This window comes from Nesoenas mayeri (assembly GCF_963082525.1).
Source record: "Nesoenas mayeri genome assembly, chromosome: 12".
Taxonomy (NCBI): domain Eukaryota; kingdom Metazoa; phylum Chordata; class Aves; order Columbiformes; family Columbidae; genus Nesoenas; species Nesoenas mayeri.
The window spans coordinates 18202578-18221743 of record NC_137547.1 but is presented as its reverse complement, the minus strand read 5'-3'; the positions used below and the strand labels follow the sequence as shown (position 1 = coordinate 18221743).

At 41.5% G+C, this 19166-nt stretch overlaps 1 protein-coding gene across 1 annotated transcript in view; it reads right to left on the bottom strand.

Annotated features, from left to right (window-relative positions):
- The window catches only part of CHST8 (carbohydrate sulfotransferase 8), a gene marked incomplete at both ends in the record, with an annotated part of 119919 nt that extends 102404 nt beyond the window's left edge, over nt 1-17515 (bottom strand). The window contains one exon of the mRNA XM_080352332.1: nt 17407-17515. Coding sequence (XP_080208458.1) covers nt 17407-17515 — 109 coding nt within the window. The remainder of the gene's footprint in view (nt 1-17406) is intronic.
- Between the last annotated feature and the right edge of the window lie 1651 nt (nt 17516-19166).

Genomic DNA, 19166 nt, shown 5'->3' with positions numbered 1-19166 from the left:
GTGCTGTATGAGTTCTGAATTAAAAGATTGTTGAGGAGTCACGGAGAAACAATTTTATGAAGAGAAATTAAAAAGATTGCATTTCTTTGCCAAAGTAAAAGGAGCTTTGTAAGTAGTATGAGTTCTAATGAGAGTATTGAAGTAACGTTACTTGAGAACAGTTTATTCTGCAGCAGGCTACCTTGCATTTTCCTCTAAATCTTATCATACTATCCATTGCTAAATACAGACTATTTTAAAGGATAGATGGGCTGCTGATCTGAATCACTTATTCTTATGCTCCTACTAACAGAGACTGCTGTCATTTCAGTGACAATTAGCAGGCAAATCCTATTACAGGAATAAGATCACCTAATCCTCACTCTATTCACTATGATATGTGTTTAATTATGAGGCTTCTGTAGGCTACAATACTTTGTGCAAAAATTCCAGAAAATATAGAAATTGTTAGAAGACTTCACTTAAAATGACAAGTTAGACATCTGCTACTTCAAAATTATTACTCCAGCCCTTTTAATTGGCATAAATACTTTTCTGTGCTGTGCAGGGTGGCTCTTTACAACTTGTGGTAATGTAGGAAAGCCAGCAAGGTCTGAAGTGTCACTACCAATTTCCCTCTCTGCTGCATTTTTAACTTTTTTTAGGAAGGTAGAAAGCAAGCAAAAGATACTTGGAGAGAGCCCACCAGGTACATTATCCACTTGGTGGTTTGATCCTTTTAAACTTGTTCATTAGGTGTAGCAGAGAGGAAATGAGGAAACACAGTTGTTATTTAACAGCAGCTACTGTCTTGGTTGGTTGGTTTTAGTCTTTCTTTCTAATAGCGAAAGGGATAACTCTAAGAAATATGACATCTAACCAAAATAAGATGAGTTAAGGGCAACCTGTACTTCCTGTTTAGTTGGAGCACAGAATAATTTCCATAAAGGATGGTGGTATCTTTAGAAGAATCCCTTCCACTCTTGCATAAGCTGCCTTTGGGCATATGTAGTTTGCGTAGTAAATCTTGTACTTTGTCCCCTGTATATTTAACTAGCTCTTCTTTACATGGCTTTCTACTCTTCAGCGTTTGAACCCTTACCAATTATTTAGCACTAGCTTAAGTCTGCAACTTGTAGAGTTAACAGTTGAAGTTTAATGGTGGGAGATTAAGATCTTCTGTTGTTGTTACTTTGGAAAATGCCACCTAACAGTCTACATACAAACCTTGACCGTGCACACAGAATTTGGCCTTAAAGGCTGCACCATAAGGTGAAATTAGTGTAAGGTTGCTGAGAACTCTCAATATCAATGCATTTTAAAAATGTGTTCATTTCTACCTCACAGAGCTAGAATACCTGCTGTGAATCTCCATTCCCTTGCTATTTCCGATCTTTTATTGTAGTTAATAGTCCCTGGACTAACTTAATTGTGAGGTGGGGGTTCAGACACCTGAAAGCGTGCTGTACCACAATTAAATCTCAGTTACAGCAATGAAACAAAACAATTAACAATCCTTCAAAAATTATAGTTGTCCTTTTTCTCAAATATATATATATATATATATATTTTTAGCCTAAATTATTCTTATTTCCCTTATTCTTCCCTGAAGCCCAGGATACACTTTTGCAGTAGCTCTTTCAATTACAAGTATCAGTATTATGATTCTTTGTCATGCTTTGTATTTTGTTATCCCAAGACTCTAAATCTGTTCCTTTTCTCTTCCATGTTATCTTTAACATCTTTATAACAAAAGTGCTGCAAAAGCTATTGGAGAAAGATCAGTCTGTCTGACAACATCATTCTTTGTAGCATGGCAGAGTTTGAATAGAGGCGACCAGTTCTGTTATATGAAGCAGCGTTCTCGTTAACAAAGGAGGATAAGCATCAGAAGCATCTGGGGAAAACCACTGATTCAAAGTGCTGCACTGTGAATATGAATTTTAACCAGCAATAAGAAAAAAGCAGAGTATCATCTTTAGTCAGCAGAGTTCAACTCTATTGAAGCAAAGGGGCTGAAGGAACTGATAAGTACTTGGGACACAATCCAAAGCAAGTCAGTGGAAAAGTTCCTGGTGACTTCAATGGTCTTTGAATCAGGTTTTCTAAAGCTATTTTAAAAGCACTTGTGTACGTGAATCTTCACCTGCATTAGCAGTGAACATAATCATTCAGCAAATTAGCTATTTATGTGCATGGGTGGATAAAGCAATCCTGGAAAGATCTGTGTGCCCAACGCACCAAAGGCTGGAAGCAGAGGTGTCGTCGGAACCTGCTGACACTGACCACTGGTGCTTTTGGGTGTTGAACTGGGAAGGCTCTACCTTTCCTAGCGTACTGCTGGATGCTGTCCCTGTCCAGCCACGCTCCCCTCCGGCAGAGCTTGCACTGCTGTCTGGGCAGAGGGACGGTGCCAAACTGAGCTGCAGCTTTTAAGGTGGCCATCAGCGGGAGCAGAGGCACGGGCGTTGCTTCTGCATCCTTTTTTGGGGAAGTCGCATTTTAAACCGAACTGGTGATTCTGAAGCCTTGGTTATTCCCAAAAGATATCTTTCGCTTTCTGTTGTTTCAGATACACAAATAAATATTAGAATAAAAGATCGGAAAGATTTACCTTTGCAAGGGGGCTTAAATGTGGAGGGTATCTAACGTGCTGCCTCTCTGTGTGTGGCCCCATGGAAGTGCACTGCTCGTTCTGGGCTGACAGACAAGCAGTGCGGGTAACCACAGGGAGAGGAACAGAAGAGCTACATGAAGAGTCATCCTCTAAAATTACTCGAATAAAGACAAAACAAATATCGTGTGGCTTCTGAAGAAGTATGGTGCTGGATTTTTTTCTCGTTGAAGCTGAGCGAGTCTGCAAACAGGGGCATTAAGTGCAGGCACATTTTCTGCTGACCTTGCTACTGCACTGGCCCAGTGAGATAATGCATCTTTTCAGCTGTATGGTTATTTGTATCTGGTGGAGAGCACTCCTAATATTACACACATAGGAAGGACTGTGTTTTTTGCTTCGATCTCCTTTTGGAGAGATCATTTCTGGTTTGTAGTTCAACCCAAATGTATAGCTTTAGGTGCATTTCTGGCAATTATACCCTTGAAACATTACTTTCAACCTTCATTAACTCTGTGAGCCTCTAAAATTGTTCTGTGGACATACGAACCTCTTTGTATTGAGGTCTGCTAGGTGTAAGCTTGCTTTCCTTAGCATTATTTTGGACCTTTTAGTTGCCTTAAAAGCAATCCATGAACTTCCAGGGGTCCACAGACCACCCTGGCTTATTGACAGCTACTGCACTGAAGCGGTTGTGGAGCAGCAGAGACAGGGGTACCGGGGATGCTCACAGGTCAGCTCCACTGTGTTTCTGAGCATCCCACGTCTGGGCTGGTTTTGCAAAAGTTGATAGAGGTACCTATGAGGGACCTTGTACAAAACTGTTTATGCATTGGCTATATAAAATCGTGCTGGGGAGAAATCCCTATGCTGCCTCTTCACACTGTAGGTACACAATATTACTAGCTAGAAGCTGTTGAATTTTAAGTGTAAGGTTTAATTCCCATGGTTTGTACCCATTGTGTGGTAGTATTTTGTCATGGGAAACAGTATCTACCAAAGCTCCATGTAACATATATAGTGCATCATTTTGTTTGCCATGTCCAGCAGAAGGGCAGCTGTCATAATTTTCAGTTTTACTGCCTTCAAATAACCTTTCCAAATGCTAATCTCTTTGTAATGCATTCTCCAGCAATTTTAAATAGGCCAACGTAAGCAGCATGTAATTTGCAGGTTTACTTTCTTTGTTGAATCACCTGAGCTAGACTTTTTTTCATAATAAATCTGGTATCTAATTTACCACACATATTATTCTAATCACAGTAACAACTTGTGGTTTGCATACTGTGTAGTTATGCTTTCACATTATTCAAAACCAGGTTATATCTCATGAATTTCTGGTAATTTTTTCTTTAGTTTCTGACAGTTATTTAATTGTCTTGTTAACACGGATCATTTGATTTTATATCAGATTAAACTGTAGTCTCAATGGTTCATTTTTGCAAAATGCTGTGTTGACAGAAAGGTGCAGAGAATTTGAATGGATATGTATCTTATGAAATGCGCATTTCAGCCACTGGCACTGAGCTTCTCTATTAAGCTCTGGATAACCATTTTGAGGTTATATGTTGGAGTTCATTAGTTTTCATGTATGTGTGTGTGCTGGTTTGGTGTGTTCAGCTTTTGAAAACTGGCAGTGGTGGGAAGGTGGAAGGTGCAGGGGTTGGCGGGTTATCCTGCAATATCATTTGTGGTTCCTGGGGTTTGGGGGGGTTCTTTGCTATGCACATTGTAGGGTAAAAAAAAAACCCAATCACCATTCTTTGATGGGGAATTACTTTGTTTAGGCCTATAATGCTTGAGGAAGGGATAATATCTTTATCATAATAAAATTCTCTAACTAAAAGGAAATCACATTTTTTACATCTCTCACCTCCTATCGGGTAAGGCCCCAAAAGGCCCATTAATTCCTCTTGAGAAGAGAGCTTGGCACAGCAGGAGAGCAGGTGGTATTGAATGCTGTGTCTAAAAGACAGTGATCATTTACTTTATAAATACTCACTTTTCTTTGAAATGCCATTTCACTAGACTAGGTCAACATTTTGAATGGGTAGCTAAACTAAAACAAGTTGGGAAAAGAATGTTTTGGGTTTGTTTTTTCCTGTTTTGAGATGTGTTTTAACCTTTCTTCTTCTTCTTTTTTTTTTTTTTTTTCCCAAGAAACAAAACTTTGCTAAATTTATATTTCAAATATATTTGTCTGGAAAGATCATTTTTGGCAAAATGTTCACTAGCTGTCCTGTGGGAATGGTGAGAAAGCTTCCCCTGGACTACAAGAGCACTATCAGATGGCACTGCCCCAGGGTATTGATTGAATAGAAGTAGTAATATGGGTAGATAAGCTTGAGTGGTATTTGTTTTAAACTCTGATTTATCAGGGCCAGCCAGTGACACAAGCGATTTGGCATTTACACACTGAAGTCATGATACAGCCTTGCTGGGTAAGATACTGACTGCAAAATGTTTCAGTAGCTTTTGAGCATTCATTTTGAAAAAAAAAACCAAACAGCGATGTATTAAGTGCAGGAAATGCAAAGAAAAAAACTAGAAGAGTTGTTCTCCCCTTAGTGTAAATAAACTACAAGACAGATTCGATTTAAAGAACCTTCACCACCACTGAGAATCCTGCTGGTGTTGGCTGTCTTCTTAAGTTATATTTGACGCTGACACCACTGGGAGGATGGGGAGACTTCCCGCTGCTTTTATCACTCCTACGCTGAGGGATAAAACCCCTGTCGTCTTTAGGACCTGATCTTGCCCAGAGAATTGAACAATTACTAAACCTGTTGTGGAGAAAAGGAACCAGCTGAATCCATCAGCTCTCTTCAGTGAACTCGCTGGGCACTACCCAGGCCTGCTGGTCAGGGAGAGGGGATGTTTGAGCTCCGTAAATTCAAATAGCATGGAAGGATAACAGAGCTTGAAAAGGTAGTGTAGAGCTGTTCCTGTCTATTTTTCTGATGTGTTTTCTACCCAACCTGTCCACCGCCCCTCGGTGGCTTTGGCTGGAGTGGCTTTCACTGGCTTCACGTCATGTGCAGCATGTGCTGCCCAGGGCAAAACGTCACAGCAATGTGAATGCTGTGCTGTCTGCTGTGGCACAGCTACGGGACAGTGTGGCACAGCTATGGGATGCTGTGGTGCCTTCTGCCCACAAGACTATCCGACCATGTTGCTTTTCAGCTGGCCGTGGAACACTGGTTTTCATCTGCAGCAGCAGCCCTAACAGGAGTCAATGGTCATTCCTACCCCAGGGCTGCAATCTGGTGTTTAGCAGTGAGTTTGCTTTGACTGTGAAGTCTGTATTTATTAGTCAATACCAATTTTCTCCTCCTTGTGCCAGGAACGTTATCAGAGAAGTGACTTGTGAATTTGTCTACAACACCTGCTTGGCTGCCCACACCTGGGGTCTGTTTCCCTGCAGCTGAGCCGGAGCTGGGGGAGGTGGACACAGCAACCCCAACACAGCTGTGCATTAAGAAATCTTTGCCTTGTGAAATTCCTGCCAAAGAACGTTTCAGCTTGCTAGATAAAAGAAATAGAGACAGATTCAGGCAACTAGGCGAAGAAAATGCGTCGTTACGTGCAACAGATCTAATGAGTACTTTGTTTAGGAAGGAAAGTCAAAGCTGGAAAACAGAACGGCCTTTTCCCAAGTAACTCCACCCCAGGGCACCTTCTCCACTGAGACAGGAGAAGGTGAACATTTTGCCACTATCAAGACCAGTGTTGCTGTGCTTGCTTCTGATTCCTCTAAAGGACTCCAAGAATGTAGTTTGTCTTCCTAATTAGAGCTGCTCTCACAGCAAATAGGGTTTTCTTGGAATATTAACAACTGGCCCTTCTCTGACATGATTTTACACTATCAATGTTTGGTTGCTAAAAGGAAAGAAGCTCAGAAACGTTTAATTAATGAATATTAAAATATTCAGAATACTCGAAATGCTGTCTCAGCAGTTCTTTGTGAAACATCTTTCATTATCATCAAATGTCTGTCTATTAGTGGTGGTGTGCAGGGCTGTAATCAAAGTGGCTGAATGCTGTAAAAATGCCTATAAATACACGCACTCTTCTGAACTCAGTAGGAACCAGCATTTGACTCACACTCCCTAATTTGAGGAATTTGAAATCTAATTAACATTAAATTGCAAGGAAAGTATACAAAGATCAATGGCCAGAAGGATGGCTTTGCTGTGCGAGGGAGGGAGGCGGCTGGAAGCCGGTGAGGAGGGAAGGGGAGGCAGGCCCAGCCCTGCTCCCCAGGCTGCCTCAGGGAAGGCATTTGAAAGTCAGTTTTGTGCCCTACACAGCAATATAAGCAAATAACCAAACAATACAGCGAGGCCGATGCTGCAGAAGTTTCTCCCCAAAGCCCTGAAGCAAAGGGGGCAGGAGGCATCACGATGACAGCTGAGAGTGTGGGAGCTCTGCTCACCTGCTCGGACTGGAAAGGAAAAGCCTCTTCCCACTCAGAGGGACTGTGGTGATGGCACATCCAAGCCTAATGTGAAGGGTAAATCAAGTACAACTCAGCCTTTGAAGATGAAGGGGAATAGAGTAAAATACACGCTTGCGTACTGTGGGTCTCTGATTTTGAATCTGTGATTTCATGGAGGAAAGAAATCGTGTCACTGAATTCCTTTGAGGAGCTGTGTCCTTGGCTTATTAACCGGCTTCACGCGCTGTCCAATTTCAGAAGAGGAAAGGGCTGCATTTGTGTGTGGCTGGTCTTAGTTAATTATTATCTACTGAAATATCACCTAGGAAATACTCTGACATGCAGCTTGATACTTCATGCAGCAAAAGGTAACTCTTCCATAGTTCATTAAATTATGTTGTGGTGAACTTATCTCCACTGGGTCTCAATTAAGAAGTGAAGCCAGTGCCTTTAGAGGAAAAGGCAGAGAACAATCAGAATATATTGAATATATAATTTGATCTCTGGAAACAAGCAAGAGGAAAAAATATGGTGTGCAAATGTGTAGACATTAAGGACTTGTTATATCTCAAAGATTTGTGTATGGAAGTATAATATAATTAGATCATTATTGTTTGTTAGGAATATTTAGTGCTTTTTAAAATTTAAGGTGTTTTTTCTACGTTAACTACCGTATATTTACCGTAGTAAATATTCATTTTCCTTACTACTTCCCTTTTCTCTATTTTAGCACCTCTGGGAACTTCAGTCATGCTGATTTTTGGGCCCATTGTCTATTACCATGAATTATAAAACCGCAGTAAATTTTCTATTACATTCTAATTTAATTAAACATTTTGGTTTTAATAATATCTATTTTTTAAATTTTCCATTAAAAAATGTTTTAAGTATCTAGCAGAACTAATCTCTCTGGATCTTTTTCTATAAAACCCCACAAAGCTCCTTTCATTAAATAACTTTAAACGTGAAGAACAGAAAAGGAAGCTATCTCAACTTCTGTTTCTCAGACCTCCTTTCCTACCATTCTTAATTTCTCTCCCATTTACATGCTTTTCTTTCGTATTGCTGTTGTTATAATGGTTTGCCAAGTTTCTTCCCAAGAAGCATTCTGCAGTTACTGGTGAAATCTGCTACTGGAACAGGCAGTAACATGGCTGGTTTAACATGCAGCACTGAACACATCATCAATATATAGGTGTTAATACTTGGCTTTGTAGATTCTGAGTAACTTAATTCCCTTCAATAGCATGAGAATGAGCAGCTCATAAATGTAGAATAACTGGAATTTTAATTAGATAGTGACTCAAGGATGCCTCCTGTTTACAAGGTAATAACATCCCTTGAGCTAATTGAATGGAGGGGCAGATTTCAGTTTAAGAGCTTATAAAAAGATTTGTTGGTTAGTTTCCACTGTTAATCTCGGCTGTCCATAGTATGTAAGTGAACTTGGTGGCCGAGGTGCTGATGTTCGTTTTGGGCACGTGAATGGTATCCCAGCCTTGCTTAAGTTCTCACCCAAGTCTCTAGGATGAGTTTGAAACAATTAGAGTGAGCAACATTGAAGTCTCAATGAGTACAGAATTGCTTAGCTGTTGCATAAAATTAATGGCATCTACCTGCAGGTGTATACATTTACTTTTGTGACTATTTGAATACATGCGATTTTATTTGTTTACAATGGAACAGTCAGAGGAATTTGTTTTCTTCTGTGAGATGAGCGGCATCATGTTTTTCCTAGCAGCTGCATGCACAATTAGGAGGACCCAATTAAAACTGAATTCAGTTCACACTGTGCAGCAGTGATTGCTGTCTGTAATTTCTCCTGTGGTTTGACTTATGGGCATTAAGCTGTGCAGAACTTTATTAACAAATAAAGTCAAGTCAAACAAGTCAAGAAAGAAAAATGCAACAAGCTGGAAACTGAAATCGTGGCCATTGTGCACTATCTACAGCTTGAGGAAAGGAACCTTCTCCCCCACCCCTCTCAAACAGCCACTGGGCAGATGACCAGGCTTGTGCTTTCTGTCCTCCTGGCCACAAGAATAAGTGTTTGTGTATCTCCTCTGCTCCCATGCCAGCCACTCCACTGCAGCAGGTGCAGGCCATCTTTCCTGTGGATTCAAGCCTAAAATAATTCCAAAGCCAAATATACCTTTGTTTGTCCCAAGTATTATCTGTGCCATCATTACTGCCATCAGCACTGCCAATCTTTATGCCAAATGGAAGGAGAAAGGTAAATGAATTAGAATGGGGAAGGAACAGGGCACTGGAGCACAGGCACCGTCTTAAGGATGAAGAATTTCACAAACTGCTTTCTTTCTCCTTCCTGAGGCTGCTCAGCTCCCACTGCTCTATAAAGAGACTTGATTCGTCCCAGCCCATGTAACCTCTCCTCATGTATGTGTGTACATACGCAGTGGCACAGCATGTTTCTCTTTCATCATTTAGGGATACCCGAAGCCTGTAAGCACTGATCTCCTGGCTAATGTGCTACAAAAAGCACATCATCAGACATCCAGCCCCTGCAAAGAGCTTTATGAGAAAACGTGTGGTTTCCAACTAAAAAGCAAGAAGAGAAGCCCCCAAAGACTCAATTTCTGTAGGCATGAACTGCCAGTGGGTAGTGATTCTGAAACAAGAGGGAAAGAGCGTGTCTGAATTGCCCTGACACACAGAAGCGGCTCCTCGCCGGAGCATTGTTCCCCTTTATCACCACATAGGTCTCCTGAAGTGGCTGAGACCAAAAACAGACAAAGATGGGGCTTCATTTTACAAGATGCAGAATATTCTGACCACCAGGCAGCAGAGCACTTGAGGCACTGGAGCAGAGCTAAAAGTACAGATGCTTAGTTGATACTGAAGTACTTTTGTGCACTGATGCTCTGAGCTGGCATCTTGTAGGACAGGGCCTGTGCAGGACAAGACTAAAATCAGTTAATCACCTTGAGTATGTCAAGTGCTGACAGATCCAAAACTAGTCAGTTACTTTCAAAAATACATCGATTACTCATTCGGATAAAATTATAATTATGTTCATGTGTAGGGCCTGTACAAGATCAGTTACTTGGCCTTTTATGTTCTTGTGACTGCTGCTAAAGCAGTAGTTAACTGGCAGTTTTCCTGCTGATACACAAAGCAAGCCATAATAGAGAAGAAAGACACCTTTAATTTCAAGCTCCACTAGAATCATGAAAGGAAAATTAATGTTTACTAAATGAAAAAGGATGATATTGCTGGAGAGAGGAAGTTCTGTTTAAACTTTTAAGGGAAGGTTAATAACTTTGAGAAATGGAAACGTATTATAAAACATGTTTAAAATGGCATAAACTTTAGAAAATACATAAAATATTGTAAACTTGCCTAAGCTGTTCAACGTGGTATCAAGTTTTAAAAATCAAGTCAACTGAATGATAGCTGACATATGGCAGGAAGCTTTCTAGCACTGACACATTTTCTATGAAAAATTCAGTATAGCCTTATATTTAGAATAAATGTTTTGAGGTGAAATGCAAGTCTGCTGATCAACCTTTGCATCTGGGAAGCATCCAGGCTTGTTCCCCAGGAATACACGTTCATAAAGCTGCCACTCCAAGCGTCTCCTGACGTATCGCGGTGCGGCTGAGCTTTGCCTGGGATGTGTTGCCAAGCACCATAAACGAATGCAGCTCCGAGATGGCAGGTCACTTTTTATTTTGCCAGACACAACAAAGAAGTGTCAACCTCTGACAGTTTTTAAAAGTAGGCTTTAAAAGAATATCAAACCTTTCTTTTAAACCAGTCAGTATCTGAGAAGGCACAGTCACAGAAGAAGACAGGATAAGGAAATTTGTGGAGGTGGAAGCTGCGCTATGTGAATGATTTAGCACTGCATCACTCTGGCTTTATGCTGCTGAATATATTTGGGATTAGGTGGCACGGACTTTGTGCCATCAAATAAATGGGCGGTGGATCTGAGTGCAGTCATCGGATGTGTGTGTGCACCACTGCAGTGGGATTATAACTGCTGCCAGGAATGCACTAGATTTTGTGATAATCTCATAGTTAATATGCTTCAGCCTTTCATTTTTGTTTTGGGCTCTTGCAGTCCTTGGGTACCTTGAATTCCCTGCAGAGAACCCCTGCAGTAATAGGAAAGGGAAACATTTATCAGATGAATTGCCTGATTTAACACAATATAGCACAATCTGTGAGCAGTAGGACAGGCCAGGAAAAAATCACAACAGCTTTGGGTCCCAGTTCCCCAGTGTAACAGTGAAGTGCTCCAACTCTGTGAAGCACTTGCTCACGGTCAACAGGACCTACTGGTCCTGTAAATGCTGAGCTGTGATACTGTGCTGCTTTCACTGAAAGCGAGTTAATTTTCTTTGTGCAGTTAGAAACCTTTCTTTTTTTGTAGCAAAGTCATTTTTTTATTTAGTTTGAGAACAAGAAGGCAACGCCCTGGGACAGCATTAGTGTTTTTAATTACTCTGGTCTGAGAGCAAATGCCTCTGAGCTCTGCCCACAGGTGCGAGGCCGCTGGGAAGGTGGCACAGATGGGGCAGCCCTTGGCTGACATCCACACTGATCAATAAGAATATTCCATCCCATGCGCATCATGCTTCATATTTAAGGAGAGTTGGGATCTTCTGGCTCGTCTTGGGGCAGCTCAGAGTCGGGACACAGCCCTGGTTGGGGCAGTTCTGTTTGGGACTGTCTTTAGTTTGGCCTTTTGCCATCCTGCTCCTTTGCAGAGGCCTCTGGGATCGGCTGTTTGGTGCTGCTGCCTGGGACTGGCCGCTCCATGTGGACAGAGGTCACGAGGAATTGCATTGAGTATCTTTTATTCTATACTCTATTTGAATTTTATATATATCATTATTGATAGTATATTAGCATTATTTTAATAAACTGTGTTTATCTCAATCCACAAGTTTCTCCCCTTTTGATTAGTTCCCCTATTTGGGGGTGACTCAGGCTATAGCTTAAGAACTGTATTGGCTTTTACGGGCTTTAGGCTGGAAAAAGTACTGACTTTCTAACTGCTACAGCATGTTAACAGAAACTGTAAAAGAAAAAAAGAAAATAAAAAAAGAGGTGGTGCACTCTCAATACCGTGTCATAAATAAATGCTGCATTTTTCATAAGACTGCCACGGATATGGCATAGTCATGAAAGCAGGGAAAAATTGTTGTAGGAGACAACCTCTGTATATTATTTGTGATAAAACAGCTTATACGCAATTGCTTTCAGCACTAGGCTGCATTTCTTTTGAAGAGGGTTGCACTGGACAGCGTTTGATCCTCTTATAAGCAGTCGCCTGATGAAGTCATTGCCAGCACTTTTTTCCAATGTAAAAAATAACCAGGTTCACATTCACAGTCAGTCTAAACCACAACCATTTCAAGCAACAGAAAAGGGAATATCATAAGACCACATTGCCCTTATAAGTGCCTGGCCTCGGCAGACAAGGTAATAGATCTTTTCCTTTTTATCCCAGTAACTGCAGACTGTTGAGAAATAGTCTGCATGCAGGGAAGTTCAGCTAAAGAAGACTCAGAGGATGCGAATGCATAAGGTTCATCTGCTCTTGAACGCGTGGAAGCTGCTACTTCTCCTTGAAAAGCCTATCGACGAGCCCACTTGCCTCTGCTTCAGTCACCACATTCCTTTGTTCGTCATTTCTGTTGATGCCGTTAGTTGAGAAGCAGATTAAATGGCTTCCAGTTTATTAAGAGAAGTTGCAAATTGTAGGAAAATTACTTCTGAAATTATATATCCACGCTAGTTCATTTTCAGTTGTATTTATAAAAAGTTTCCAGCGTGACAAAAAGTGGTACGTTGTGCACTAGAACAGTATTATGGAAATGTACAGTGAACTTGGAGACATGCATAGGACTGTAATTTGTGAGAAACAAGGTGTATGTGCTCTGAATAAGTAATCAAGAAAATTTCAGTATAGCTACAATATTGGTGTTTGCTCTAAGGCTACTGCAACAGACAGTAATATTTCTGCACTGTGGCTCCCTTGTGCTGTCAGGTTTGCAATCGCATTCGCATGCCAGCCCTTCAGACTGTCCCTCTCCTTCCTCCCGCTCCTCCCCATCACACCCGGAGTAAAGCAGAAAAGAAAGAAGATGACAGTATTATGTTAGGACCTGGTAGATGAGGTAAAGACCGCAATCACTGCAGAATCTCAGATGAGTTTCAGGCTTGATTATGTTCAAACTTGACTTTAAAATTCCGATACAGTCAGAGTACAAAGCCATTTCCATTCTCACTCTTTTGGAGCTCCCACAACATGCATCCTTCAATATGTATTTTCCACCTTTAACCAGCTCCCAGAGGAGCGTGTGTCCATATATATTCATCCTAAAGTTCTAACTGAAAACATGCAGGTTTGTGAATATTTTTTTTTCCCACGGGCTTATTTACTGTATGGAGGGAAATTCACTACCTGAATATAGGTGTATAGAAACATTAATACTTCCCTTGGTTTTTATTTGGCAAAATTTCCCATTAGAAAAGTAGATACCGTTTCAGAATATCCCTTCTCTTCTGACTAACGTCCGTAGAACACATGGTCTTAAGTACAGCTACAGATAGTGTAGTATGGCTATAGATACCGTGTCCCTGGTGCATGTGGGAGGCAGTGGTCTGGCATTCCTGACCTCCCCTCACCATATTCATGGTGACAGTCTTGTCTCCAGCCCAGGGACCGGCTGGTCCTGCAGCTCAGGAGTTTATCAGTGCTGGAGATGCCCCCGAGAGCTGCCAGGATGGGCTGCAGCCCCTGGGCTCTGCTCTCTCTTCTGGCATTGTTTGTCCAAATTGCTCTCTCTGGTACCACCCCAAGGCAGCTCTCCCGAATCCAGGCTCTGGGTGCTGTCGGGGGTCTCATGCCCTGCCATGGCCAGGGCTGCAGAGGTGCTCGTTAGCACTATCAGCTCCTCCACCATCAACCCCGGGGGAGCTGCAGAGCCAGCGTGCTGAAGAAGCCTCTACCGACCGCCGGGCTGCTGCTTCCAGCACAGACACAGCGCTGGAGCGGCTGCACATTTAGTTACTGAGAAGTTTTGCATGTTTAATATGCTGTCACAGACAGATTTATACATTGAAAGGTCGTCGTTAGGATGGGGATATATGTATTAATTTTTTCTTGTGCGCCATGTGCAGATGTGCTTGTCCTACCCAAACAAATCCATTACTGTGTCTGCGTAAGAATAATGGCACGATTATTGCAGGAGCCAAGTTTTATATAGTTATGCAGGGAGAATTATCAGAAGAGCATTACATTTCTGTATGGTGTATGACTCCCATTCATACCACTTCTCAACCCACACCCCTGCTTTGTCCTGCGTTTTCCATAGTAACAGTACTCTTCACAGACGGTGAGAAAACGACTGTTGTAACTGACTCTTTAATGACCACAGGAATATCTACTGAATTTAATGTATTGGCTTGGAAAATCTGTTTTGCCCACCCTAAATGCCTGTCTTAAATATATCTGCTCAGAGCGATGTGCATTATATAAATAAAACTACACAGACAGCATGTTTGTCAATCAGCAAAAAGGCTCTACAGCCGCGATCCCGGGCACATGTACTTTGTAAGCATTGGTTTCCAACAGATAAATGTAATCAAGGTTTATATGCTCAGAGAAGCCAACAGGATGGGATTGTTTCACTCGAAAGATCAGAAGAAAATTGTAACTAATGTTGTGGAAAATTACTTTGATATTGCTTTCTCAGTACAGCATCACAATTAGGTAGCAGTGTGAAGCACAGGGAAAGAATAAATGAATAGTAACAAATCAACACAAACAGCTACTGTCAGGAGTACTTTACTCAGTGAAAGTAATGTAAGCATTACTTAAAGTTTTATGACTGTGGATTTTATACTGGTTTAAGTAGTACATCAAGGTCTCACCATCGTGCTTGCTAGGACTAAAACAATCAGGAACAATTTCCAGAATAGACAGATAAAACTAAAGTACCCAAGTATTTTTATTAATGTTGTTTCATAAGTTGTACTATTTTAAATTAAAGATGACTGAGTGTACTAACCATGAAAAACACCTTTTTGGGCAACGCATAATTCTCCTCTGCTGCTTTTCAGTGGAAAATAAACGTTACTGAACTTTTGTCCAGCTTTCCTGATGAGATTCAGCACCTGGCAAACACATTTTGCTACATAATAACTGCATGGGAAATACAAATGCAAAGACTAATCCAATAAAACTTTGCCATGCAGAAGCTGTTGTCCTAAGTAGATTAATGACACACGCATTTGTTCAATTCTATTGAGGGAGCAATCAGGCAAGCAAATTACAGCAATATCGGATCTCCATTAGAAACAGGTCCTCGTAAGGAGAAGCACAACGCACAGGGGAAGGGGAGGATCCTGCTCCGCTTGCCAAAAATGTCACTTGTGATTGACAGATTTGTACAGGAGGCTGTCTGGCGTTGAAATATGCCTACCTCTCTCTGTAATGAAATGAATGGATATTTTTGCTGTGTTTTTAAGCCACCTAATACGTTCTAGTGATAACCGGTATCATTTTCAGAAGCAGGGGATGTGTGGAGTTTCTGAGTCCACTGGGAGCCCAAAGCACTTAACACACACGAAAATCAGCCAAACAGAAATAAGAGTAATTGTATCGAGCACCTTTTACTCAAGGGTACAGTCTGGTTCCTATTATCACAAATAGTAATTGAATGAGAGAATCGAACAATTGATTCACACACCTTTGGCAGTCAGCATCATTGGGATGTTCGTGTTTCAGCTGTGCAGAACCCTGCCCACAGCCATCCAGGGTGTTAGGGAGCGAGTTCCCCCATGGGGGCAGGACCTCTGTTTGGGCTTGCTTTAATTTGAATGGGGTTGAGCGTCCCCTTCTATGGTTACATCCCTCTCAAAAATCACCTGCCGCTGTGCTACAATCAGCAGTCAGCGTTCAAGAGGTTTGTGGCAGAGGGAACAGGGGTACGACAGGTCAAGATGAGGGAAAAGAAAAAATGGAGAAGAAATTGCACTGTTTTTGAGACACCACTAGAAATTCTTTCACTTTCAGGAGCAAAGAAGTTACTTTTCAATGTAAAGTTACAGATTCTGAGCTGCATTAGAGCACTGCCGGCATTTGTTGTCCGTATGTCTTTCCCCTCACCCCCAGTCTACCGGCCAATTTTGGTCAAATGTGGCCAGTACCACGAGTTTTAATGTGTAAGCTCTTTAGCATCCAAGTACACAAAAATAAATTGCAAAAGCACTGAAGGGACTGGCTCATCTCTGCTTTGCAGTGATGATTCATTATTTCTATAGATTCAGCTGCATGTCTGCTTTCAAAATTGGTGTGCAGTCGGACTGAATTATAAACATATTAAAGTGCAGATTGTTTAGTGACATGGAAATAAGCACTTAATAAACCTGGACACAGAAATTAGCACTTAATCTAATTGAAAATTCTCTGTGTTAGGGTTCAGCTCCTTTAAAAATGTTAATAATATTTTTAAACATACACGATCATGTTCACTGTACAACGGAGATGTCAATCGAATAGACTTTTTATAAAGCACTTATTTAGTCAAAGGAGAATTTCAGCGCATATAAGAGCAAACACAGTGACCAAACCACAGCGCACAGGGGCATTATGATGAGCTGGATTAACCGCACTGGCATTTGTCTAAGCTTTAAACCAGCCTCATTACAGCCTTCATCAAAGAGAAAGAGACTAAGAAATCAAGAGATCTTGTGCCTTTTTGTACTTCTTGTGTACCCCTCGTTTCAAAGGAAACCAATGTTCTGCCCGCAGTTTTCTGGTTATCATATTGATGTAGTCTTTGTGGCTCTACATGGTTTAAAGATAATAGTATAGGAAGACGGCACGTGTGTGAATGGAAGTTAGGAAGCTTCATGGAAGTTAAACACATTAAAAGAATGCATCCCAACACATTTTATGTTTCTTGCATGGCTCATTTATGCATTTCTTATTTTGCATCCTCATGAAACGCTGAATATTGCATCAAGGCAGAGGGGAATTCACAGGCATGTATTTGCAGGAACGGAACTTTTGGCAACATTTCTAATTTTCATGTTTACAGTGGTATATCTGGTAGCAGAAGTTGGTCTCAACTTTAGCAGAAAATTAAGTCCATCCAGCTGGACCCTGTGTACCTTGGCAAAGATTCCTGCATAATCCGTTAATTGGTTCTTGGAACTGTTTTTTAAGCAAACTCCTATTTTTTCTTAATTAATTTTGAAATAGCCTTTATTAAAAAAAAAAAAATGTACCTTTGTTGAGGCAACCTCTGTGAAATACCTAAAACATGTTAAGTTATCACTATAAGATATTAAACGTTAAAGAGTGAGTGAGTCAAATAGAAATAGGAATGCTTACCTGGTGTCTGCTGATGAACTATTTCTTCTGGATCCTGCAGGTGAATGAAGACAACGAGCCCAGCTGCTCCAAACAGCAAGATGAAGGAGAACATACACGTCAGCCTCATAATTATTGTTCGCGGATCAATCCGGTTCCGACCCAGGAAAAGAACTGCACGCAATTTCCAGGATGCTCTTCACTCATAGTCTCGTCCTCTCATCGGGAATTCTGGCGTAATACATCTACAAGAGGTAAAAAAACCAAACCCCATCAACTTAAAATATAGAACGTTTATTTTTTCCAAGCAGGTTAGTAGATTCAAGTCCTTGTTTAGATCAAATAACTGATTTCTCTAGTATTTCTTTGGTACAGTTAAATGCAATCGTCTAGTCAATTCCTGCCCCATCACTTAGTTTTTAATTGTATGTCACTATTTTAGCGTGTTGAAAAGACAAAGTAGAATATCATTAGAAGCGCAGGTTGGGAAAAATGGTACTGCCATGGCTGCAGTTTGCACAGAAAACCCTATTAATAGCTTGCTTGCTTCAAGTGAAGCATGTGTCACTTTTTATTTTTCACTGGTTAAACAATGTGAAAGCCATAAAGTGAGATAATGTGGGGGAAACGATCACTCAAGATGCACATTGCACGTCAAACACGGGGAGAAGGCCAAACAAGTGCCAGCTGCCTGCTTCGCCCTTGATAACAATATTCCAGCTGAAACCCTGCACCACAGGTCACCATGCCATAATTGGAAAAGCTCTGCAGGTGCGTTGGTTTCTGAGGGAAATCCATCCTGGTGCTTGGGTCACCTTTTCCTGGCTTGCAGGAAAGCCAAGGAGCGAGGGTGCGGGTGGCGAACGGCTGTGTCTGCGGGAGCCACGGACACTGCTGCTCCTCCCGGGTCCTCCCGCTGGGTTCCTGGGCTTGGTTCTATGGACTCTCCTAGCCGCTCTGACGGCACATTCAGGCTCAGTGACACGGCAGCAGCCCCGGTCCCAGGTGGGCACCTTGTGTGTCATGCTAAACCTCGTGCTGAGCACAGCCCTGAGGCAAACACTTTGCTTTAAGCCCGTGTATAGTCCCACTGGAACCAGTGTCCATTTGGGTAAGATACTAACCGAACACATCAAAAAACGAGAACTGGAGAGGAAAACCATTAGCGATGCTACCTGGCTTCGTAATTAAATAAACGCTTTTGCCACGCAGCTACGCTGGGCCTGTGTTTCTCAGTAACGTGAAAAAAGGTCCATTAGAGTAGCGAAACTGGTTCCCAAAACTGTAACTGGTTTATCGGCAAAGTATTGAACACAAGGGCTCAGGCTGGAGATCGGCAACAGGGGTGGCGATCACTTTGATTTTCTCACGTTTCTAATTGTAAATGTGCCCTGGTCTAAAGGAAGGTTTTTGAAGGTGGTCTTTGTTTACAAAGGAGGCTTTAAGTACCGAAAGACTGTGTAAAATTAGTTTGCGGGGAGGATGGTTTGTGAAAATATGATGATTCAAAGTAGTTACGCCAGGAAAAGTCTTTAAAGATCTGTTCTCGCTGTGCCTGGAATATTTGGTGCGAGGGACAACTTGTTTGCTTTTCATGGATGTCATAGCAGGTTTTTAATTTTCTGCAGTGTACTGGTATTCTACATTTCTAAAAGGCACCAAAAGAAGAACACCAGTTACGCAGTTCTGGTGAAGTAATTTCTGTGACTCTGATTGATAAAGTTATTTAATGGCAACTATGTTTATTCAGTGTGCAAAGCAGCAGAACTCCAGGCCACTGG